Source organism: Parus major, chromosome Z, assembly GCF_001522545.3.
Source record: "Parus major isolate Abel chromosome Z, Parus_major1.1, whole genome shotgun sequence".
NCBI lineage: Eukaryota > Metazoa > Chordata > Aves > Passeriformes > Paridae > Parus > Parus major.
The window spans coordinates 15,506,644-15,531,708 of NC_031799.1; the positions used below are offsets into that span (position 1 = coordinate 15,506,644).

At 38.9% G+C, this 25,065-nt stretch overlaps 2 protein-coding genes across 2 annotated transcripts in view; both read left to right on the forward strand.

Moving 5' to 3' along the window:
• The first annotated feature begins 261 nt into the window (after nt 1–261).
• Nucleotides 262–25,065, forward strand: part of ITGA1 (integrin subunit alpha 1) — a 73,949-nt gene continuing 49,145 nt past the window's right edge. The window contains exon 1 of the mRNA XM_015652855.1: nt 262–543. Coding sequence (XP_015508341.1) covers nt 516–543 — 28 coding nt within the window. The 5' untranslated portion in view covers nt 262–515. The remainder of the gene's footprint in view (nt 544–25,065) is intronic.
• On the forward strand, nt 6,419–12,199 carry PELO (pelota mRNA surveillance and ribosome rescue factor). Its single transcript, XM_015652856.3, has 2 exons — nt 6,419–7,344; nt 8,474–12,199. The coding sequence occupies exons 1-2, from the start codon at nt 6,619–6,621 to the stop codon at nt 8,903–8,905; spliced, it is 1,158 nt and encodes a 385-aa protein (XP_015508342.1). The 5' UTR covers nt 6,419–6,618; the 3' UTR covers nt 8,906–12,199.

Here is a 25,065-nt window from a genome sequence, read left to right on the forward strand (position 1 = left end):
CACACCCCCCCTACCTCAACGACGTGTTTCTCCTGTTGATAAGTCGAGAGAGGTGGCTGTGTAGCACACCCAGCTCACTCCTGCCCTACTGGGACAGGGGCTGGCCGGCAGGAGACACTTATTAATTATGAACGGGGAGATGTCCCTTTAAGGTCTGCTGTGCTCTCCGAGAGCTGCAGCCGGAGTGTTTAGTGGGGGAGATTTGGCTTTATTTGTACATCCTAACTGGGCTAATTCAACGGGGAGGTTTCCAAAACTTAGAGACCTTTAGAGGGGTGGGTGGGGGGAAACTGTGTGCGGTGGGAGGAAACGAAATTCTTTTTAATGCGAAGAAGCAACGTAAAGACTGGATAACAAACAGGAAATGCCTAACTCGGCTGCGAGGCGGACGGGCGGTGCAGAGCGCTGAGCTCCACCGGCAGCGCAGCTCCGCCGGGCGCGCCGGCGGCAGGACCGCTCCCGCCACCCCTGCCCTCCGCCCGGGCTCCCGGCCCCCGGCTCGCAGAAGCCCAGGCATGGCTGCCTCCTACTGGATGCTGTCAGGTGAGGAAAGCCCTGTTCCTGCCTTGCTTTGAAAACTCGGATCCCTAAAGCAGCCCTGCTCCGGGCGGGAAGTGGGTGAAGCTGGTAGGGTCTGGCACCCGAGGGACGGCACCCTCCCGCCCCGATCCGTGCCTCGGGAGTGCCCTTCCCGGAGCTGCCCTCCAGCCGCAGCCCGTGAGGGACCTCCTCGGTTTGCTTCTCTCTGGGAACTTTAATCCCTAAACCAATTTGACAATCTGGAAGCAAGAGTTGGTTGCTAGATGAGGATGAATGGCTGAGAAATCATACTGTAATTGAATCTGGCTTAGAAGAAACAAGTTTATTTAGTTTTGTTGGTTTGGTTTTTGGTTGGTTTCAGCGGGTTGTTTTTGGTTTTTTTTTTAATTAGGGGAGATTTTTTGCTTTCCTCTGTTTGGCTTTCAGACTTCTGACTGGTAAAAAGGGAAGTGAGGAAGCACTCACTCACTTCAGAAAGATGAGTTCATCCGGAGATGGAATATGTTATATTTCCATTTAGGATTGTTCATTGATTGTTAGTGACTGATTTGCTTTCCTAGAAGAAAATGCCACAAGTAACAATCTCCCTAAATTAGTCAGCCTGTGGTAACATTTTGGATCTGAAATTAGGGGAATCCAAGAAGTGGTAAAGAAGCTAAGGCAGTGCTAGGATTCATGTGCTTGGAAACTTGGACATTGAACTCCCCAGCAGCTCTTGCGTAGACAAGTAGCACACAGTGAACCTGAAACAGTTCCCCCCTGAAACAGGGGAAGAAATCAATTTCATAAGAATTGTCCAAATGCAAGCAGCAGCAGCAAGTGGGGAAAAGGCAAAACTAGAGTTTCTCCCCCTTCCCTCTGTGCTTATTGTGCAAGACAGAACACAGGAAAACGTGAAAATCTGAATATAGTAATTTGGCATGCCATATTTAGCTGTTGTTCTTAACTGTCTTCATTGTTGTTACAGTGACATACTCCAAAACATGCTTTTGTTTGTGTTCCTTCAAAGAAGGACAATTTGTAAAACAGCAACAATTTAGTGTGCCACAACTTCCCTTCAGAGTTGCAGAGTTGCCACTGGTCATGCTGATAGACAATTCACCAGTAATGAAAAAAAGGTTTACTTTCAGACAGGAAAACATTTCCAGAGGAAGTCTCATCTGGATTTACCAGGTGATTACTTTTTTGGTGGTGGTGTCATGAGGGTTCCTTTTTAAAAAGATTGGTGGGAAAGAGAATAGACTTAGAGACAAGAGGAGGCATTTCAGGTACCAGGTAAAGGATTCAAATTGTCACTGATAAATAAGAGAAGTCCTACATAAACAAGTCAAAGTATCATAAAAATATAGATAAGGGATTTTCTTCACAAAGAAAAATATAGTGACTTTAAAAATTAATTAAAAAATAAATTGCACGCTGCTCTTCCTTAAAAGCAGCAAATAATCTGGCAGGGCCTAGCAGACAAAAAGAATCTAGATTGAAGGAGGTACATAGAGATGTTATGTATATTTGTAAATTTCTATAGATTTTTTTTCTTTTTTAATTTGGCTTGGTTTGATAAGACCTCTGAGGATCTTGACCACAGAAAGTCTGATGTGCAGACAGAAGTGCACGGAGAATTGAGAAGACTGGTAAGGGCTGAGAAAAATGATACATGACAAAAGACTGAATTAGTTAGGCTTCTTTATCTAGTAGAAAAAAGAAACTAAGGCAAAATGTTGAACATTTCAAATATATCTTTTTTTATCCAAGTATTATTGCTGAGGATATTATTCCAGATGTCAGTGTTTTCTTTGTTTTGTGAGGTCAGTCATGACTTTCCACATTGCATATGTTGGTTTCCAAAGATATTGAGGAATACTTGGTTCTCCAAATCCAACAAAAGACAAAAGAAAATCAATGCAACTGACTATGCAAAAATCTTAGGGAATATTCAGAAGAATTTTCTTACTCTTCAGGTAAAGAATTGCTAGGCTACCAAAAAAACCCCTCCCCTACATAATCTCTCTCACCAGGACTTTTGATGAAGGTGGATGAACAGATATAAGGGATGGCTTAGTTACTTTGGCTGGGTACTATGTAAGTGGTTTGACAGGGGATCTGATGAAGTTTTCTCCAGCCTTACATTCCAACAGATGAGGAATGAAGAAGTCAGTCTAAAGGGTTCCATTACCTTTAAAAGCTTCTTCACTTAACAGTGTTACGCAAAGTCTGTTCCCTACTGGACTTCTCTCCTTGTTGATGATGGTCTTGTACTCATCTTTATAACACAAAAAAAATAAAGATAAATAGAAAAAGACAGAACCATATGGAGAAAATGAAGTGGTCTTTGGTCAGAGCTTGTAGAGGAAGGACAGTCACAGGACAAAGGCAAAGCATGAAAAGAGAGGTTTTCCCAAGTTTCCCTCTGCATCTCTCTTATCTTCCTTTGCTCTTGCAACAATATCCAACATTTCTTAGAAGTCTTCCCCCTATATTAGAAATTCTTTCCTGTTAGTTTTACTTATCCAGAATGTAAGCATGTTTGCATGAATTCTAGCTAAAGTGGTTATAATATGGAGGAGATGGGTTTTCCTATGAAAATTACCTCTCCTTTTCTAAAATCTGTACATAACCCATGGTCATGAAGTGGTTGACCAAGAACTGAAGATACAGGGAAGTGTGTCTTAAACATTTTCAGAATAATAACCTTCGATAACCAGCATGGCTCCAAAATCTCTTAGAATATATGTTATCATCATTTTCATTTTATCTTGCACTGTCCCTAAAAAGGTCCAAAAATGGATGCCAAAATGCTGCAATTATTAATACCTAAAAAACTGTATTTTAAAAAGTGATTTATTGAAAGAACTGTTAGGTCCTGCACATAGTCTCAATCTTTTACCAAGGCAAGAAGAGACTGTGCAATTTTGAACTTTTATCTTAAAAATGTATGAAGAGTTAAAAGTACCCACTTGTTTTGGCTCTACCTTGGTCAAATTCATCTCTCTCCCTGTCATTAGCAAAATTAGAATGAATTTAGAAACTTCTATGGTTCTTAATTTTTTTGACATGTTTTTCTTCTGCTGCTCATACTTTGACGTACTCAAACAAATAATAATACCAGATACTTTTTACCAGCGTAGGCAAAGCATCAACTCTAGTAAATATTTTCCTTTGTAAGTTGACAATGGTCCTGCTGATAGATACATCATTGAAGTTTATATTTGCCACTAAATATGGCAAATGGATGTGGATCACTGTTCATAACTCTATAAATCTCTTACAACTTGCTGTTTGAGAAAAAACCCATATCAAAATGTCTCTTTCTACAACAGTAAATTTAATATTTTGAGTGGCAACTTTGTTTCAAAGTTGTTCTTTCTTCTTTGGTTGTGGTTTTGTTTGTTGTGAGTTTTTTGGAGTGTGTAGGGTGGGGTGTGTGTATGCTCTGTGTGTGCACACATGCGTGTTATTGCAAGGGTTTTTTAATGCATCAACTCACCTATTTTCCCGAATGGAATGTTAATTTTCTACTGGATGGTACTGGATGCCAACTTGCAACCTTTATCAAAAATATACTGAATCTCCAGGGATGTGAGGCTGCTTGTAAAAATTTGACTGGAATGAATTAGCACAGAAAAGCTTGTAAATACCCAAGACTAAAAGAATAAAAAGTAAAATACATTTTAGTGTAGAAGTTAAATTTGCACCACAACTATTTTTTCTTGAAAGAATAGCAGGAGGTCAACCCTTGGAACTTTAGAGTTGCAAAGTAAAGAAGAAAATTTTTCATAAACTCACCATTCAGCATTTATATAGATAAGTGAAAGGAACTCTTAAAGTAGACTGCACACTCTCTCCTAAAGAAAAGCTGAATGCAGAAGTTCCCTGTCTCTGTTTTTGCATTAAAATTTTAATGCAAAATTATTAGCATGCACAAGCTCTAGTTAAACAATTACTTACACATGTGCCTATGTTATATTCCCTTGGGTGGTCCTACTTGATTCTGTGAAACTATTCATGCTAATGGAGTTAAGCATGTGTACTCACAGGAAGAGAGTCTGAGGTCTGATAAATAAATCCTATTATGTAATATCTGATAAAGTTGTTTTTACACCAGTATCAAGCTTAGGGAAAAGGAACGCGCTTACTGGGCCAGATAATGAGTTCACTGTCCTGTCACAACTGACTAGAGCTAGATTCTTCAGAGAAATTTATAGGTACATCATAATGGGAGATTATTTTTGCTCACAGTAGCCTTGTATCTCATTAAATTCTTAACTCCAAAGCCTTTCCAAGTCAGCAAATTCCATAATTCACAGTGGGTTGTTTTTTTTATAAAAAAAAAAAAAAAAAATAGCTAATAGAAACCAGAAACTTCCTCGTTTCCTTGTTTGTTTGAAATTACCTTCTCATCTGTTAGAAGATGCCCTCATGTTGCCCTCATTAGTCTCAATCAACTTTTATTTAATCATTTCTCATGCAAGCATTTTTTCTATTCATCATTCTTTTCCTTGTTCTAAATTTGAAATATTCATTCTTAAATGGAGTTTTTAGTGTCACATGCCGTTTCAAAATTAAGGTACAGAACTTAGAATCATAGAATTATAGATTTTTAAAGAGTTGGAATGGACATTAAAGATCATATAGTCCCAGCCCACCCTGCCATGGGTAGGGAGAATTCCCACTAGACTAGCTTTCTCAAGGCCTTGTTGAACCTTGTTCAACCCTTTTTGAAGGGTTGGGGCAACCACAACCTCACTGGGCAACCAGGGGTTAGACACTATTCTAGTGTCTAACCACCCTCAAAGAAAAATTTCTTCCTGCTATGTAACCGAAATTTCCCCTCATTCATTTTGTACCCATTATTTATTGTCCTGTCACTACAGTTCTTGATGAAGAATCCCTCTCCAGCTTCCCTCTTCCCTGTCAGATACTGGAAGGTTGCTCTTAGGTCTCACATAACCTTCTCAAATATTCCTTCCTTCTTGTATAGTGATACAATTTTTCATTATTTCTGGCTTGTTAAATTTGTCTAGGCTGCAAATTCAGCTGCGTAGTGATGGTTCGGGTCCAATTTCTTTGTAGTACGATTGAACTGATATGTTTTACCAAGGCATCTTATTTCTATGTGTGAACAGCCAGCTTTGCTCAAAGCGTGCTGATCTGCCTCCCGAGCATCTCAGAACTGGAAGGCAGCCGGTAAAGGTTCAGTACCGGCTGAAGTGTAACTTGCAAATTTAACCAAAACCTTTTAAACCGGGATCCAGTTTAAGAGCAGTGTCCAAGTAGCAGTTCAGGTTCTGATGTTGCCTGTATCTGGTTCTCGTTCCCATGTGTGACGGCCGCCTCTCTCCGCCTCAGGCGGCGGCAGCAGCTGGGGGTGGCACTGCGGTCCCCTGGCTCCTTGGCACTCGCTGAACCACGGGACTGTACCTCTCGCCTCTTTCGTCATCTGTGCCTGTAACTTTCCACAACTGCTTGGCTTTGGCCGTATGGTTTTGGTTTGGCTTTTTCCTCTCGCATTTTGAAACCCGTGGCACGACGCTACGACACTTTAGGAGCTTGGACCGCCACTGTGAAGCGCTGGAGGGGTAGAGGGGAAGGACGAACGCGGGGCGACTCCCTTCAGGAAAGGCAGCTGCCGACTTCCAGAGCTCACAGCAGCCTGCAGCAGCGCGGCTGCTTCCCAGTCCCCCGCCCTCACACCGCCCCGGCATTTTTCCTTCCGCAGGACGGAGCCTCGGGAACCGCCGCCAGGTTACCCGCGCGCGGCGCCCGCGCATGCGCTGTGCCTGCGGTGACCGAGCGGGGCGGGGCCGGGCGCGCCCCGGCGGCGCCTGAGGAGGGAGCCGGGTCTGTGCGCATGCGCTATGGGGCGGCCGTGGACGCTGCGCGTGCGCATTGGGGTCGGCGGCGGGAGCGCGGAGGGGCGCGGATTAGGGGCACTCCGGGAAGGCCGCTCGTCCGTCCGTCCGTCCGGGCGTGTGCGGTCCTGCCGGCTCCAGCCCCCAGCCTTCCCTCCCGGAGCACGCCTGCTGTCTGCTGCCGCCGCAGCATAGGGGAAGCCGGGGAGCGACGCGTGGAACCGCCAGGATGAAGCTGGTGAGGAAGGACCTGGAGAAGGATAATGCAGGGCAGGTGACGCTGATCCCCGAGGAGCCTGAGGACATGTGGCACACCTACAACCTGCTGCAGGTGGGTGATAGCCTGCGCGCCTCCACCATCCGCAAGGTTCAGACCGAGTCGTCCACGGGCAGCGTGGGCAGCAACCGCATCCGCACCACCCTCACCCTGTGCGTGGAGACCATCGACTTCGACTCGCAGGCCTGCCAACTGCGCGTCAAGGGCACGAACATCCAAGAGAACGAGTATGTGAAGATGGGCGCCTACCACACCATCGAGCTGGAGCCCAACCGACAGTTCACCCTAGCGAAGAAGCAGTGGGACAGCGTGGTGCTGGAGCGCATCGAGCAGGCCTGTGACCCGGCCTGGAGCGCCGATGTGGCGGCCGTGGTCATGCAGGAAGGGTTGGCCCACGTCTGTCTGGTCACCCCGAGCATGACGCTTACTCGTGCCAAGGTGGAGGTGAACATCCCCCGCAAGCGGAAAGGGAACTGCAGTCAGCACGACCGGGCGCTGGAGAGGTTTTACGAGCAGGTGGTGCAAGCCATCCAGAGGCATATCAACTTTGAGGTGGTGAAGTGTGTACTGGTGGCTAGCCCAGGCTTCGTGCGGGAGCAGTTTTGTGACTACATGTTCCAGCAGGCAGTCAAGACTGACAACAAACTTCTGCTGGAGAACAGGTCCAAATTCCTACAGGTAAGGATCTAAGCAGTCTCCAGAGTGGGTAAAAAGAGGCTTGGGAGTTGTATGTGATAGTAAGAGGTAGTTACATGGGAAATAAGTCATTAAAGGAAATAAATTTCTGACTGAGCATCATGAGGAAATTATTCTCATGCCTCCTGAACTGTAAATAAGTTACGCATGGTACAAGGATGGTTCCCACTAGGGATACCTTAATGTGAAGTAGAGAAAGTGTTAGATATTTCAAACTGCCTTATTTACTCTTCAGTTGTGAAGTGCAAGTTGGAAAACACTTTGCACTGTTACTCTGTCACATTGTATAGCATATGTGTTTAATAACAACTTTCTAAAGATTTTTTTTAAAGTACCTGGATGTGGTATAGGTTAGTTAATTTTGTATTACAAAAATTAACCACAATTTTTTGTTAGTTTTGTACTACATAGTTAAAGGCTATACTTTTTTTCTTGTTTCTTACTCATCTCATTGGTTGAGTGGGTGGGAGTTTAGCCTTATACTGAAATAGGCATATTCAGAGCCTAAAATAGGTTTTCATAAGGGTAGTTGTATAATTTTTAGGTTGAAGAAGGCCTAGGGTGATCTGGGGGCAGGACTAGTGAAGTGAGTTTGAGTGCTTAATGGTCCAACTACTTAGGAGACCCTGTGCACCAAGAACCCTCCTTTTCCACGTGTAGCAAAGTGGTAACAGAGAGAAGTTTCAGTGTACTTCACAACTTTGCAACTATAATAATTGCACAGCGTTGATGCTTTATATGTCTGCAGTGTTGAGGGGCCTTCCTTTTCTTAAATGCTTTAAAAAAGAGAGCTTACACTTAGATCTTAGTTTCTTGGTAGTTTCAAGTAGCCTTACCTTAGGAACAGTTGAGCTCATATATTTATCCTAGCCTTTGAATAAGAGAGGCAGTTTTCTTGTGTTGCTTGAAAGGCAGTTTAAGGGATTTGGTTTAGGTTTTGGGTTTCAGGAGAGATTAAGAATAGAATCATGTGTGTTTCAAGGAGATAAGTTCCCCAGATAATATTCAAGATTAATATGGCATATCATAGAGGGTGTTTGTGGTTGGTTAATCAAGAAAATGGTCCTTTTTCTTCAAAACCACCAAACCTTTGACTTTGTTTTCACTCTAGGTCCACTCTTCCTCAGGACATAAATACGCACTGAAGGAAGCACTCTGCGACCCAGCTGTAACTAGCCGTCTTTCTGATACTAAGGCAGCTGGTGAGGTCAAAGCCTTAGATGACTTCTATAAAATGCTGCAGCACGAGCCTGACCGGGCTTTTTATGGCCTGAAACATGTGGAGAGGGCAAATGAAGCCATGGCCATTGATACCCTGCTGATCAGTGATGAGCTTTTTCGGCACCAGGACGTGGCTACACGTGCCCGATATGTGAAGTTGGTAGATAGCGTACGGGAGAACATGGGCACAGTACGCATTTTCTCCAGCCTCCATGTGTCTGGAGAGCAGCTGGGCCAGCTGACAGGGGTGGCAGCTATCCTGCGCTTTCCTGTTGCTGAGCTCTCTGACCAGGAAGATGAATCTAGCTCTGAAGAGGACTAATAACAGTGACTTCATTCTACAGTTTCTTTTCTATGTCATGTTGAAATAATTTTAAAGGTCCTTCCAATATGAATACTTGTGTGCAGATGTACCATGACACATAATCAAAAAGTTATACATAGATACATATAGTTTTACTTGTCACATTACTTGTTATCTGATCTATGGTAATAATTATTGGTAGCTGTGTTCAGCTGACTGTTTTTGCAGTACTGGACCACCAACAGTACAAGAAACTAATTTGGCTCCCCAGTGCTGCTTAGTCTGCATGTTAAGGCAGACTGGTATCTTAGTGAAATGTGTAGGAAAAAATAATTACAGGGAAAAATTCACATTAGACTATTTCTGGTCAAATGCTTGAAAAGATTATTACAAAACAAATGTAAACTTCTTGGAAGACCCGTCAAAACTGTGCTTGATATTCATAGGAACTCCCTGGTTTTTGTAAGGTGTGTCAAAGGAATGGGGTCAATACCGTCCCTTAGGGCTTTGTGTGGTGGTGTAAGTCTAACTGCTTAAATATTCCTATGAAACACTTGAAGCAGTCTTTCAGCAACCAGACTCTTTAAGTTAACCATTTCTTTGCTAACACAATAGTAGATGCAGGAGAAATGTTGAATCTCAGTGCACCCATTTAGTTATCTTTTTAAATGGTGTTATAGCTTGGCAGATTGTCCTGAAGACTAACAAGGTGTCATTGACTGTATTCTACTAAATTGACATTATTTAGCACCCAGTTCTGAGAAGGCATAGGAGAAAACTTAGAAAATCAGGACTCTAGTGTCCACAAGGAATCTTTTGATAGCAAATAGTTTACGTAACTTCATAATCTGGTATTCCATTTGCATATCTTTTCAAAAACATACATAAACTGTAATATAGAAGTAATGATAAAATTATGAATCAGACTTCATCTTAAGATGGTGGGGATTGTAAAAGTGAAAATCACCTTTTCAATTATTTGATCAGCTCACAGTACTGAGAGACAGGTGTTTTGTTTGTTTACTGGGCAGTAAATCATAAGAAGAAGCAGAAATTGCTTTCAGATTCAGACGTAACCCATGGTTGTAGTGTTTCAAAGCAAGGTTTGATGGCTTGTGTGTGTAAATAGGCATTCCATTTTAAAATGGGATTAGAGGCAAGAACAGGAACCACAGAACTGTAATATGGACAGTGTCGTAAGAGAGGAGCATTCAAAAATAAAATCACCAAAACTCCTAGTCTGGGTAGAATACTTTCAGGAAAATAATTTTTCAGGGTTGTCCCCTATGTTAATGGGTGCCAATCCTCTGAATTTAATACTGTTTATTGGTAGGTGGAACATCAGTCTAAACTCATTGATAGAGAGGTACTTTTGACTTTAAGCCATCTTTTCTACATCATCCACACAGTCTAAGAAATTCTTGAACAGAACTTATATTGGCGCTGTAATACTTCAATTCTTCTTTTGTTGAAGACAGGCAGGCCCATTGAGACGCTTGTTTACAGTCAGCTTGGACACATAAATTATTTGCGCTTTACATTTTTGTCTTGAATGGTGTTGGGTGCTGCATGTCATAGACTGCTCTAGGCTTTCTTTAGCAGTGAAGACTGCCTAAATTAATTTATTATTTTTTAATTTGCATTATTTTATTTTACCTTTTTTCAGCTAGAAAGCACCTTGATTCCTGTTATATCTAGTTTAATGAAAAAAATGTAGGAAGCAGAAGAAATTGACCAGTAAATATTATATGCAGCAAATTAGGGCCTTAAACTCATATCTAAACAAGTCATTAATTTCTCCAAGCTTTTATAACATAGGATGGTATAGTAATATATTCCCTTTCTCTAAGTAATGCCAGTTTGTTGCAGCTGTACACAAATGACATATTCTAATTTGTAGTACACCCGATATTCTTAGTTTATTTCTCAACAAACTCTTTGAGAGACAAATCAATCTGTTTTTTAGTTGTGGTATGGATTGCTGTTTTATCAGACCAGATGGTGCCAATTATTCTATTGTAAATCAGAAGTTAGACAGAGTTTTTGCTGTGTCCTACATGATTACAATGGTGAGTTTGTATTTTGTGCCTGTAGGTACCATCAAGGAAAAAAACTGGGCATTGTGTTGCATTTTTGCTTTTTGTTTCATCTGCTAAGAGAATGTGACAATAGTGATTCTTTCAATTATTTACACTTAGAATTAAAATTCTGCCTTGCCTTTATATTTTTTGTATTTTTCTTTTTTTTTTTTTTTTTTTTTTAAGTTATTACTATCATGTTGATATGTCCTTGGAAGAAATACACATGAAGTTGCCAGAGTAGGGAGGGGGGTTTTGTGTATTTGTTTTGGGGTTTTGGAGGTTTTTGTTTTGTTTTGTTTTTGAGGTGATTATCAGTGGGGTTTTTCTTTTTGGTAAGCATTTTTGTTGTAAAATAAATACACAACACTATGTATACAAATGCATCCTGTTTCAGGAAACAGCTTAAGGGCTTGGTATTGAAAGTGGGCTGTGTTCAGTATTTGCAGATGCTTGACCTGGCCAAGTTCCAGGGTAACTAATATCTTCCACTTTTCAAGGAATTTTGATTAGTTGAAAAGTTCATATTGACAAAGTTGCTTGCTCAATGCAGACCTCAGTTTTTGTGTATAGATAACACTTGCACAGAAGAGTCATGCTACCAGCAGATCAAAGGAGTGCTAGAGCCATGGGAAAATACTTTTTGTGTCTATTGCTTGGAACTAAACATACATGAACTAAAAAAATGTATTTTGAAGTGTCTTCATTTGGTTTAGGATTATATTCTGACATAATTCTGTGAATTAATAGTGTGGTTTAGCATCTAATTTTAGACTGTTCAAAAGGAATGAAAGACACATTGTGGGACTTCCTAAACCTTGTTACATTTGGTAGGAAGAAAGCTTTAAAAAGTGTGAAATTGATTGATCATGAACCCTGCTGTGCTATACAGTGATTCAAATAAATTTATTAATTTATTTGTTTGCCTCTCTTGCAAATTTGTATTTTGGAACAGGCCTCAGGTTGTTAATTTTGTCACCTTTGGCATTTAAATCCACTTATCATACACATTTTTGTGGTTGTTAATCAGCTAAAGTTTGGTGCAAAATGCAAGATCATGACCAGCTAGAGACCAAAATAATCCTGCTAATTACAAGGCAAAATAAAAGATAAATCCTTCAGTGAAATTGTAAAGCATTTAACAGTTTGTGATTTGGGAATTCCTCATCTCTCTTGTCCTGTCTTTACCCTTGTACCAGTAAAATGCTAGTAATAAATGATCTTTGGACCACCAGTGCAACAAGAGCTCATAGTTCTTCAGTTTAATTTGTGATGGGACTGGACATGATGTTTTTAAAGCTGTGTAACTGTCTAAATTTTAATTTGCTACTTTTTCCTCATAGATTAAATAGCCCTGAATTTTAAGACTACCTTACCCTTTGAAAGTTTCTTACAACTTCTGAGCTGCTGACTTTGGTTTACCTTGTTCAATGAACGTATATTATAGCTCAGTTATCATTGGACTGATATATCACGTGAGTCTCTCAAATTTCTTTCTGGCAGCTGGATATACATCTAGAAAAATGTACTCATATGCATGTGTCTTTTAGATCACCCAGTCCATTCACTTTTTTCTGAGATTTTCATAGCGCTCTTTTTAAAGAAAATAAGTCTGTTTCATAGAGGAATAGACACTGAATCTTGCAGGGAAAATCCCCATACTGTCAGAGTGCATTATTTGAAGCCTTATTTCAACAGTGTGTAGTCTATTGATTCTACAAAAGACCCAAGAAAGCAATTTTTAAAACGTGAAGCAGCAATTAGAAGGTCTCCAATTAGGAATCCTTGTTTATAACCTAAAATTGGAATCTCTACAGGAGACAAAAAAAAATGAAGGAATGACTTCAGAAAAGTACTTACATACTTTTTAGATAGGCAGAACTTCAGACTTGATTTTTTTTTTCTTGCACCGATTGCCTTAATCTGAAGATTTCTCAATTCTGATTTGATTGAGCAAATGATGGGGAGAGAGCGATGACAGGGCATTACAGTAGGAAATTTCCAGTATCTTTCTCCTGTAATGGCCACAACTTGTTTTTAGGAACTGTTTCTTTCAGATTTTGTGTGGGAAAGAAGTATTTTGAAGTTTCAAAAAATTTAGGGTTAAGAAAATGCCTAACCATTTGGGTCTTGTGATAATTATGATCCTTAATTCAGGCTCCAGCAGGGATTGAGCCTGAGCTTTTTCAGCAGTGGAAAGAGCAGGCTGTGAAACTTCTTGTGTGACAGTGCCCAAAGACTTGCTGAATAAGTGTAATGTTTAGTCTTGCCACATATTTCAGGCTTGACTCAAATAGGGCATTGACTTGGATTTGAGGGTAATCAAATGCTTATGTGATACAGAATCTAAAGGAAAGGCATGTCTTCAGTCTAACAACCCAACTGGATATCTGCTGTCAGCTTGTATACTTCACTATTTTAGAGATGCTCTACAGCTTTTCTGTGAAAAAGAAATTTACTCCTAAGGTGTCTTAGCCTAAAATAAAGTGTGAGGAAAAGGTTTCTGAAATCATACTTGTTTTTTCTGTTGTCTGAAAATAATTCTTCCTTTTGTCCCACTTGAGGGCTGTATAAGAAACAGAAAGGGGAGTGGTATCAGAGCAGCCCTTCCTTCCAAGTCAGTGTCTTCTGGGAAATGCAACATGAAGCAGCAGCTTTCAAGCCCTGCCAGGTCTTGTCAGTTTTTTGCTATATCAGTCTTTAATTTATTGCCCTCTTTTTGGGAAATGCTACATTCACAGCTAATGTAATTGCTGTCATGCTGCTCGAATAATTACTTGAAGTCAAATTAGAGCTGATCATGAATCCTCTGGCAAAGTAGCTGTTCCATTAGAGAATGTTAATTAGTTGAAACCAGTCCTCCTTTTTAGGAATGTACATACCAGACATGATGGGAAGTGTTTTCTCTGGTCCAAAATGGAATTTCTAGTCAAAGCCAAGCCTGGAATAGAAAAGAAAGAGTGTAGGGGTTTAAGAAGTCAAATGGAACAGAAGATACAAAGCTTAAGACTTTTTTCTTTCATAGTAAACACTAGGCTAAGGGTGCTCCCTTTTCTGTCATTGTCATTGGTAAATACAACTTCCACACTGAGCAAGTATTTTTGTATCTTGTCTAAGATACCTAAATCACAACTGGCTTAGACATGATATCTCATGGGATGAGGGAGGCAATTTTCCGATTTCTGGTCTGTACATGAAAGGAAAATAATTGAAAGCTAAGACTGTACCTACCGAACACACTTCATCTTTTTTTTGGAAAAAAGAAGTTCTGAATTTCCGTGTTTCAAAAACATTTTGGACCTGGCAGCTACCAGCAAATCTTCTTTTGAAGATGGGCCGATTCTTTCCCGTGCAGTACTTTTTGTTCGATTAGAACAAGTACTTTTAGCACACCTTTTACTGAAAGGGTTTGTATGCAAAGAGGTGTGTGTGTGTGTGTTTTTAGTAAGAGAAAAAGCTTAACTGGATTCTTGGCTTGTAGTTGCTTTGGTAGCTACAGGATTGGCTCAGGATGCAGGGTTGATAATTATCAGCAAGACTCAAAGATTTGTTTACTGTAGGAGGAACTTGGTAGCAAGTGATAAATTCAGGAAGTCTGACAGTTGTTAAATGCTCATGGATATTTCTGAAGCTCTGAAAGCTACAGCCAGTTTTGCTGAGGAACATTGCCTTTTCTTTGACCGGCAGTGTTCAGGTGTTTTAGATAAATAGTTTCATTTAGGTGTGAGAGAAGTTAATTGCATTTTTTATCTTTCCCAAACAGGTACCACTTCCATTTGATTAAGCGAACTGGTGTATCCCATATAATTTATTCCTCTCCTGAGTGGAAATTGGTGTTCTGAGATAGGTTGTCTAAGAGAAGCTGAAATGGATTTGCAGAAACAGTGCTGGGTGAACATTGACAGTCTGGCAGGAAAGTCAAGTCTCCTGGGGCACTGGCTGCCTTTGCTGCAGGGCTGTGTGTAGGAGCTACTAGGACAGCCAGGGTGAGAGGCAGAAAAAGAGCAGCTGTCTCCTGAGGGAGCTTTTCCAAGTTCCAGACCTGTGAGGAAAGATGAAAAGCTATGGTTTAATGGAAAACATGAGATGCTGTTTTGGATATGTGGCTTCTTCTCCAAAGAGAGATGCTGTGAATGTTTGAAATACCTGTACTCATTTCTAGCAACTCATTCTTGGTTGATGAGGGTAAGATGCCAGCTGATGTGATTAAGCTCTGTGTGTGTGTGTGTGTCTGGGGGAGAGGAGCTTTGAGCCTGAGACAGAATCTAGAGATATGGAGACCTTGCTAATCCTCTCACTATGGAGTAATTTCGGGCCACCCTGCTATTGCTGTATTTGAGCCTTGTGAAAGACTGTCTTTGTTTTCCTTTCATACCTGTCTGAAAACCACCTTCTTTTTCAGAAATACTTCTTTGTGAAACAAACACTTCACTGTGTGGTGTTGGCAGTCTGTGTGATAAGCAAAGGAAAAATTTCTAGTCAGGCATTAAAAAAACCTCAAACCAACAGAAGCTGATTGAAATAAACCTTGCAGGGTTTTTTTTTGTTTTTTTTTTTTTGAAAGGGCATCTGGTTAGAAGATAAAGAGAGACAGATTAAATCAAAGTTTAGCAAGGTTACAAGGTTTGTTGGTCATTTTTTAGCGGTTTTTAACGGTTTTTCATGTCATTTCAACTGAGATAAACAGACTAGTAAGTCAAATCAGTCAAATGACAGGTTTTTAGGCCTTTTCTCTGGAAAGACCCAGAAATCAGCTGTTAAAACTCTATTAGTACACAGTCACAGGCATTGTGATCTTGGTAAATTATGACTGCCTAAACTGTTTTAAGCTATCTGCATTTGTTTTATCCAAGTGTAGATTTGCATGGTTCTGTGTATTAGTCTTATGAGACAAAGTGGTTTTTAATGAACAAGGATAAGTGTTCAGAAAAAAACAAAGTTGACAATTAATTTTGACAACTGGGTGTCCAATCTTTCCTAATTTTGAAGAGTTGTCTTTCTTGTCTAAATAGGTAATACAAATTCATAACTGACGTGGTTTTGGTTTTTTTTTGGAAAGAGAAAATCATCACTGAAAAAAATGTATAGGGCTTTAGACAGTAGTAATTAGAATTCGAGCTTTTTTGGTTATTTCTAGAACATTTTTAAAACTACTTTGTTTCCTACTTTAAGCACTTTTATTTTGACATAAGGACTGGCAAGAAATAAATGTATGTTAGAGAGCAGAAAGTTCCTACTACTGAAAAAATGAGAAATTGGAACAGCCTTCCAGTCAGAAAAAAATGGGAGTGAAAGGTCACTTTTATATGGAATTTGTTTACCCTGAGAAATGTGATGTAGTTGCCAGCAACGGATAGGAATCAATTCAGCATTCCTGTACCCATGCTTGGAACAGAAGCAGAGCACTTGCTGTTTTTATTTCATCAGAGCATTGTGTTTTCCTCTTCAATATCTGTTTAATTCTTAGCACATATGTTCACACTACATCTCGACAGTGGGACTAGATTGCACCACAACTCTGACCCACAGTCAGACAGTGGTTAGCTCTGACCTAATGATGAAAAAAAATGCTTATATTAGGTACCTGATAAGGGTTCAATGGGCACTTTCCATCTCTGCCAGTTAGATGTCCTCCAGGAGCTGTAAAGGTTATCAAAAAATAGTTTTTGAATGTTTTATTTGTAAACAGGTGTTAGACTGAAGTAATTGATCATTAATGTTTTTCCTTTAGAAAGCATGTTTTCTCTAGTAGTTCTGAAGTGAGCAGCTATGAATTGTTCCTCTGTATCTGTCAGCACAGCTTGGAAAAGTCTGCTTCCTACAAAGGCAACTGGGGTATCCGATAAAATGGCAGCAGTGGTATCCAAAGAGGTGTCGACCAAAGAATAGAAAGAGCTCAGCATCAGCAGCACTGCTGTGCTGCCTCATAGCTGGGAAGGAAGGAAAAGCTGGAAGTCATCTGCCAGCCTCTGTTGCTGAAACTATAGTTGAGGTGCTACTTGGTAAGACTGATGTTAAATCTGTGGTAAGGTAGCGCATACATACAATGCAACAGGAGTGTTGTGGGATATAAGTTGGTGGCATAAGGTTAATTTTAACTTTTTGGGAGGTCCCTTTTTTAAGACTTGCAGGTCCTGTTCACTATAGAAGACTGAGTCACTCTTAAATGACCCCAAAACTGACCTTAGTTTTGCAAACTTTAATTCAGCTTGGACAATTTCTTCCCTATTAAGCTTCCATGGTTGTTCTGTGAGGGTGATGCAGATGTTTGAAAGAAGGAGTAACAGGTTCTTTATGTGGTACTCCGGGTATCACAAGGATACTTTCTGAATAGGCCTGGTCCAGACAGATATCTTTAAAATCATGGGTGTATTTCATTGCTGTGGGTGGGAAATGAAGGTTATTAGTGCCAGTAATTCATGTAGAAAACTCTATCTTAAACTGCATCTAAAAAACAGGATGTTTTTCTACCTCTAGAATCCAGCTCTAGTTTTTTTGGGGGGAAACGAACCTTCCTTTTCTAATTTCTTCACGGCTGGTTCCAAATTTCCCTGAATTGTTTATTGACCAATAAAAAATAACATTTGCAGTAAAAAGACCTAAGATTAATTTTGCAGCGCTTTCAATTAATTTACCAGAAAAATCCCTACAGCAATGATACAACAAGAGAGATGTTCATGCTCTTACTGGTATTTGAATGCCAGAGTCTTTAAAAATTTGTAGATATTGTTGGTGATGCATATTATGCTAAAGTTTTCAGTATGTTGTGAATTATTTTTTATAATTCATGATGAAGTTGCTTTTGGAGAATTTATTAGCATTTAATTTAAAAAAAGTATGTTGACCATAAAAATATGCCACATAAAAGAAAAATATTAAAAACCTGTAAAATTTTACCTCAATTTTAAAAATTGCTGTATTTTCCAGCTGCATTGTGAAATGACAATGAAATAGTCACCAATATTGACCATATTCAATTCCAAACATGTTCCTCATAATCGTTTTGGGGAATAAGTTTCTTGGTAGGGATGCATCTTCTGTTCTTATTTCATAAGTGGTACTGATGGAAAGTTAGCATTTTGATTTTGTCCTTTTTTCTCATGGTCACAGTTAAACACTGTATTACAATTCCTGGCTTACTGGTATAGGAATCCATTTACAGAAAGTGTAGTTTTATCTATTGCCTGTAAATTATGCTCACCTCACAGGTAGACTGGAGATGAGCTACTATCATGTGACACGTCAAGGTTGTGAAAGTCCTTGTGATTATCTTAGACCATAATATGTGCTAAACTGCAAAATACCTTCTGTAATAGTCTTATGAATTGACTAGTGCAATACCAGGTACTCCCTTGGTCTTCTTTGACCAAATGAGTTAACTTTTTTTTCCTTAGGATGCAATGTCTTTCATGATATATGTGTGGGTTTTGCAGTCTTTACTAGATTAGGCAGCTATTTTTATGGTTAATGGAAAAATGGTTTAATGATCACTGTGGTAATTTCCAGTTCCATGTTCTTATCTACTTGTTTTTCTCAGTTATAAGTGTCAACTTTGTTATCACAGAGCCATGTTCTTTCAATTGTCCATACAATAAAAGATTTTTCATCAGAGTTAATTCATAAGTAGAGACGACTAAGGAAACAAACTGAATATTATCTTCTCTTTTAGCAGTGAAAAGTGATAGATTTTGATCCAGGAGAGCTCTGTATGTCTTAGTAGAAAGTCACTACTGTGCTGGCACATGCTTGGAACACGCTCAGGATTTTGCTATGAGCAGGGCAGACCTGATGTGTGCAAACAGGCAGTGCCTGCTCCCTCATGTTCTTGCAGGACAGGCTGGCTTTCCCTGCAGGCATTTCAGTTCTGTGCAATTGGCAATGAAGAGGCATTTCCATCTGACCTTGTGTGAGAGCATCTGGGGACCATTCATGGGGAAATTCCAGCATTTCAACAAATACGTGACTTATTTTCCATTATTGCCTGTAGCAATCCCTTATCAACTATATTCTCACTGTAGCAACTTTTTTGGTTACCAATAGAAGAAAAAGTTTTAAAAAAAGTAGATCTTGAACGATATTATTGACAGTACATTTGATGCATCACAAAGAATTAATATGGGCAATAGGAAAAATTAATTCTTTGGATGATGCTTTATATTTTCAGTCCAAATTCCATATCAAGCATTTTTAAACTTCAAAATTTGCTTTTGGCGGCAGTAGGTTTTATCCCTTACTCTCCACTTCTTTCAGAAAGCTGCACATACCATTTTTTTTTTTTTTAATTTTTTCAACTTTACTAGGGTACTTGATGTTTGTAAAAGTGTTTTCTATGTTAAGCTGCTGTAGTATTTCTGTGTGTCTTTTAAATGGAGTTCAGTTTAGTGAATATTATTTTGATTTATGTTTTTTCTGGAACCTACTAGCTTTATATAACAAGTTTTCTGAAGAATAAACTAAGTCTTAGTGCTGAGAAACACTTTGAAGTTTAAGAGTTTTCAGGTCTCTGCTGTATTATGGGAATACATACAAACAGAGAAACAGAACTCTGCTTTATATAGCCATGACATAAGAAGCTGCAGAAACATAGTGGTTTCCACTTATTGTACTAGAACGTGGTTCAGCTAAAAATGAATTTTCTGTTGTGTTTCAATAAAAATTATCATAGCTGCTTTATTATGGGAAATAATAGGTAAGTTGTCTCTATACATCTTGACTATGCAGGTTGATTTTTTCTTTTAATATGCATGTTTCATTTTAATATACATGTCTAAGATTTAATATACATGTCTGAGATTTAATTCTGAAGTGTGTCTCTGCCCCACCTGTCTGTCATTTTTATTTGGTCAAAACAAAATTTTAATTTTCTTCCTGCTTTTGGGTTTTTTTCCTCCAAATCACTGCATGGCAAAATTGTTTAAGACCAAAGGAAAACTAGATATTTATAAGCTTCCATCTTTTCTCTTCTATTGCACTCCAAAAGAAACTGGATCACAGCTGAATTGATATTGATGCATTTCATAGAAATAATCTCTTTTTGTTGTACTATGTAAAAACTGGCTTAGATTTGATGCTCTAGCAAGCTGGATGTGAGTGGGTCACACTTCCTTTTGGAGGATTTCTGTTTCTGAAGCCTTGAGTGATTTGGTTGAGAGAATCCAATTATGCTCAGCCAAAGGTGATGAAAGACAGAAGTTATAGTCATTGTGAAGTGAAAAAAGGGAAAAAGTTGTACTAGCCTAAGACTTTCAGAAAAATTACCCAACAATCTCTAAAAACAGCTGGGGAAGGAAAAGAAAGGGTAAAAGAACCAAATCAGGAAGGCAAAAAAATAATTTTCCTTCATCCATGTAACAAATGGAGTGAGGTATTTCACTCATAGAAGGAAACACCTATATATGTTATTGATGTAAAGCAGTGTGTTGACAAAATTCAGTGGTAAATGTGATGGTGGTTTAACAAGATCTGATGACACTTGACCATTCCCAGTGTAGAGGCAGAGACAGATAAAGCTGTCAGGAAGACCGTCTGTTGTATCATCAGGTTCAGAAAGGACTCTCTTGCTTTCTAACCTCCTCTCAGAGAGGAATTAGTTTAGGTGCAGCTCCTGGTTCTAGACTTGTCAATGCTTATGTCCAAAGGATTGTACGTGCACAGTCTTCTGTACCACTTAGCTAAGATGTCAGAGTTTATTTAGCATGCTGTTGATCGCTTACTGAGAATGTGCTGCTCCAAGGAGTCTTTCAATTCCTCAAGGAGTAATCTTGAGCAATCCCTTCTCAGAGAGAGAAAGGAGTACGCTTGCAGTCCTGGCAGGGAGATAGTAGCATGAGTTTTCACTTAGGCATTATTTTTTGCACCAGTCCTCAGATTATCAAATTTCCCACAAAGTTTGAAAGGAATTTCTGTCCTGGGGCATTTTATGCATAGTTGGTTTTCATTTTGATGGAGTTGACTGGTGAATCGTAGACCTATCAGATAGAGTGACTGGTTTGGGGGTCTTTTCTGGTGCAATGGTTCATACTCTCTTAAAATCTACTTAGATTTTTTTATATGTAAATAACAGTGCTGTGGAAATATATCTACCTTCAGAAGTGCATTAATTTGCCTAATTAATGTCTATAATGTCCTAATGCCTGTTTAGCATTTTTTTCTCAGTTTCGACAGTTATTTTTTTTCAAAGATATCTTGCAAGTTGCTAAGGAAAAAAAAAACAAGTACAAAGCATGGATTTAAAAAGAAACTTAAAACTATGTAGACAATGTCATTTGCAATTCACATTTGAACACTGACAAGTAGTGATTTCCTCAAATCAAAGGATTCACCAGTGTCATGAGTATTCAGGACTCTCTTTGTCCTTAGTCCCTATATTAGCATACTAAAATTGTGAAAGATGTAGGCCTTAGATGTTGCATAATGACAAAAGTCACCATTCTTCATCTTCTCAAAATAAACCTCTGTTGAATCACAAATGACTTTTACTTCTGAACATGTATTACACTTACCATTTCTGCCTTGAAATTTCTGACATAATTCTACAGCCATGCATGGGTTTTTTTCATGAGCTTCAACTCTGGATTAAACTCCCTATTATAAACTCTGTATTGTAAAATGCATATCTGATTCAAAGATATATTTACAATAACCAATTACTAAACATAATAAAGTGGTGCTATGTAAGGATGGTCATACCATTTTTTTAACCAGACAGTGATGGGGTAACCTTCTCAATTGTTTGTGCTTCCTATTGCACAAGCCATCAATGTCTTTGGATTGAATCATAGAAAGAGGAACATTCAAAGTGACATATGAAAAGAATAGAAAAGGTATGGCAACTATTTGTTTAAAAATGAAAAAAAAAATATTTAGGTTTACTGTCTCCCATTAAGAGTCACAGAATTTAATTTTGTAGGAAACATGAAATGAATACTAAAAATATTAATTAATTATTTCACATAATAAGAAAATAACACTCAGTTGCTATCATAATTGTTAAAAAAAACCAGTAAAGTTCTTATTGGATCTGCTTAGGTGTGGTTTTTTTAGGCTAAGAGCAACAAAATTGACCTGTAATACACAAGCTTGTGTGGAAAAACAGCCTAACAGTGTGAAGTCAAACAGAAAATCATTGTGGAAGAAGTGGCTTTGGGGCTTTGGGTATCTTGTGTTTCCTGCAGCACTAGGTGTACTTGACCTATCATGCTTCAAGAAGGCTACACAATGGAAAGCTTACAGAACATCAGCCAGCAAAGCTGGGTTTCATCGTAACTGAACAAATGGATGAGGAAAACCAAATTGAATGTCTTATTTGAGTCTCACTGATGGGTTTTATTTCAGAAAACAACATACATGTTCATTTTAGCTGTGGTTTCTGCCTGAAATATGGGGCTTGCGCATAAAGCTGTGTGGTAGGAAATGAAAGTTCCAGTGGAGTATTCATGAGGAATGGTCTTTGGTAGCAAAGGAGGGTGGATGTCAAGAGAATAGAAAGATTATAGGGAGTTGTGTGGAGTTAAGTGTTGATGGAAGAACTATGTGCAAAAGATGGACTGGAAGTTGGAGACAAGATAAAACATTTGGTAGGAGTTGTTTCACTTTCATCAAATTGCTAAATTTGCTAAGACTTTGTACATCTGCACAAGTAAGAAGCAAACCTCATAAAGTTCTTTGTATGTGACTTATGCATATTTCTAAGGCTTTTTTTCTTCTCTTTCTTTTGAAACTGCTAAGTGCTAAGGATTGTCACGATGAGAGGACTACTTTCCAAATTTTGAACAAAGTAGTTTTATTCTGATCACTGCTAATTGAGTGGGGGACATATCCTTAGTCTCTGCCATCTTATTTCCAAAAGTTCTGCTGTTTGCATTGTGTTACTCTTGGTACCACATAACAATGCATTGATTCAGTATATTTTCAGGCTTGATACTGCATTATGAAACTATTTTCCAGCATAAAATACTTAGTACAAAACCAGCAAAGAGAGCTTTATTTAATGGGTTGTACAAAGCATTTAATTAGTTTTGGAAAGCTTTTGGCTGCTGCATCTGGAATTACTTTCAAATATATATTTCTTTGTCTTCTGGGATATTTATCTACTTTTAATAAGAAATGGTCTATTAATTATTCAGTCTCTTTCCAGAAAGTCAGTCTTTTGCTCTTCAAAGGTTAAAGATTAAAGAAAAAATGCTGGAGGCAGAATCATACAAAGTTTCTTTTGTAGCCCAGAAAAAGAAAAGGCTTGATTTAAGCACTACTGAAAAAGTTTCTGAAGTTTATATATGTGTGTATATATATATTTATATATACAGCTTTATTTGAAATATGTTGATATTTAGCCAGGCAGAACTGAATGCAACAGGAACTCCTGCCTCAGCCTCCTTGGTCTTCCGCAGTAAGACCAGAGCATTGTGGCCCCTGAACTCACAGACAGCAATTGTACAATGCTGTCATATTTTCTTCCATTTGGCATCTCAGTGGCTAAGTCTTTTTTGCATAGGAAAAGGCTGTGTAATTCTGCAGTGACATTATCACAAGTGAAGGAAAAAATAAACTGTGTAGATTTTCTGGTCCAGAAAATAATCCACTTTCACATGTTTGAGCCATTATTTTAAAAACAGCATTTCTATAGGTATGACTTTGCAAGTAGACACATGTTCAGCCTTCCTTGCTACCAGCCAGTTGCAGCCCAGCCCTGACCCAAGTGCATGGTGTTGTGTTGGTCCAGCCAAAGGATCCAACTTTGAGGAGGTTTTATTTCCAGAGGCTCAGTGTGTACTGAGGGACACAGTTTGTTCTCTGCGATCAAGCCAGCGCTTGATTGCAGCAAGCTGAGCTGCAGCTCGGGCTTACAGGTGCCAACACACAGCAGTATCAATTTCCTCAGGTGAAAGAGTTTTCAAATTGCAGAGCATGATACTATTTGCCACCATTTTCAAAATAAGGTTTTGTGGGAAGCCACAACAATGTCACTGAGTCACATTTACCAGCAGCCCACCTGCGTGCTCCTATGCTGATTGGTATCACCATGAGACAGGTAGTCTTTGCAACATCAATGTAAAATAGCTTTAAAGGCAGACGATTGTTATCTTACAATTAGGACACTTTTTCTAATATCACCTAGCTTTCAATACATTTTGATGCACAGTTCCCTGTTGCTGTACTGCACACCTGTTTTGTTTGCAGGTTTTTAAAATATCTTTACAACACCATTGATTGTAATACCCACTGTACCAACATTAAGGCAATTTTTCTTTTAATTTATTTTCCAAGATATCTCAATATACGAGAACCTCATTAAGCATTTCAATCTTACATTAGTCTTCAGCTTAAATTTCTGCATTCTCTCTTATATTCCAAGATGAAAGCAGTCTTATTTTTTTGACTGTGGGTTTTTTTGGTTTTTTTTTTAATTTCCCACCATTTTCCAAATGTACATACTTATGAAAAATGTTTCTACTTGTTTTGGGGTGCTTCTTGATGCACCTAGAGCTGTTTTGTTTCAGTCTCCCTCAAAATGCAGATGAATTGATAAAAAACATCTGAAGTGCTAGTGTGAAAAGTATGAAATGAAACAAAAATAACTTTTTGACCACATGCAGACAGGGAGTAGTAGTGCACAGGCAATATGCTGGCCTTGTCCAATGCTAAGTGAAAATTTGTCCTTTCCTGGTTTTGAAAGAAAACATTTATATTTCTCAGGCTAATCTCTATTTATAGAGGATGCAATTGTTATTTGTCACAGACCATACACAGTTAAAATATCCTAACTCAGTTTATTTTCTTCTCTTGTCTAAGTTGGTCTTTGTGATGTCATTTATTGTGGGTGATTTATGGTGATCTATTTTTCATCAGTAAAGAACCAGGTGTTAGGCTTTGTTCTACAGTTTGGGTTATGTTTATGTCCACCTTTTTAGGAAAATAAGGGTGCCAATTCTGTATTTGTAAGATTAGAGTGGCCAGCCAGGCAATATGCTTGTGAACAAGATACCCAAAGTCCTAGAAAAATCTGGTTTTGCATGGTTTGGAGGCAGAATAACTATCCAGACAGTGCAAATGTTTAGTTAAAAGAACTCATTAAATAAAACAGAAAAGAATTTATTAGTG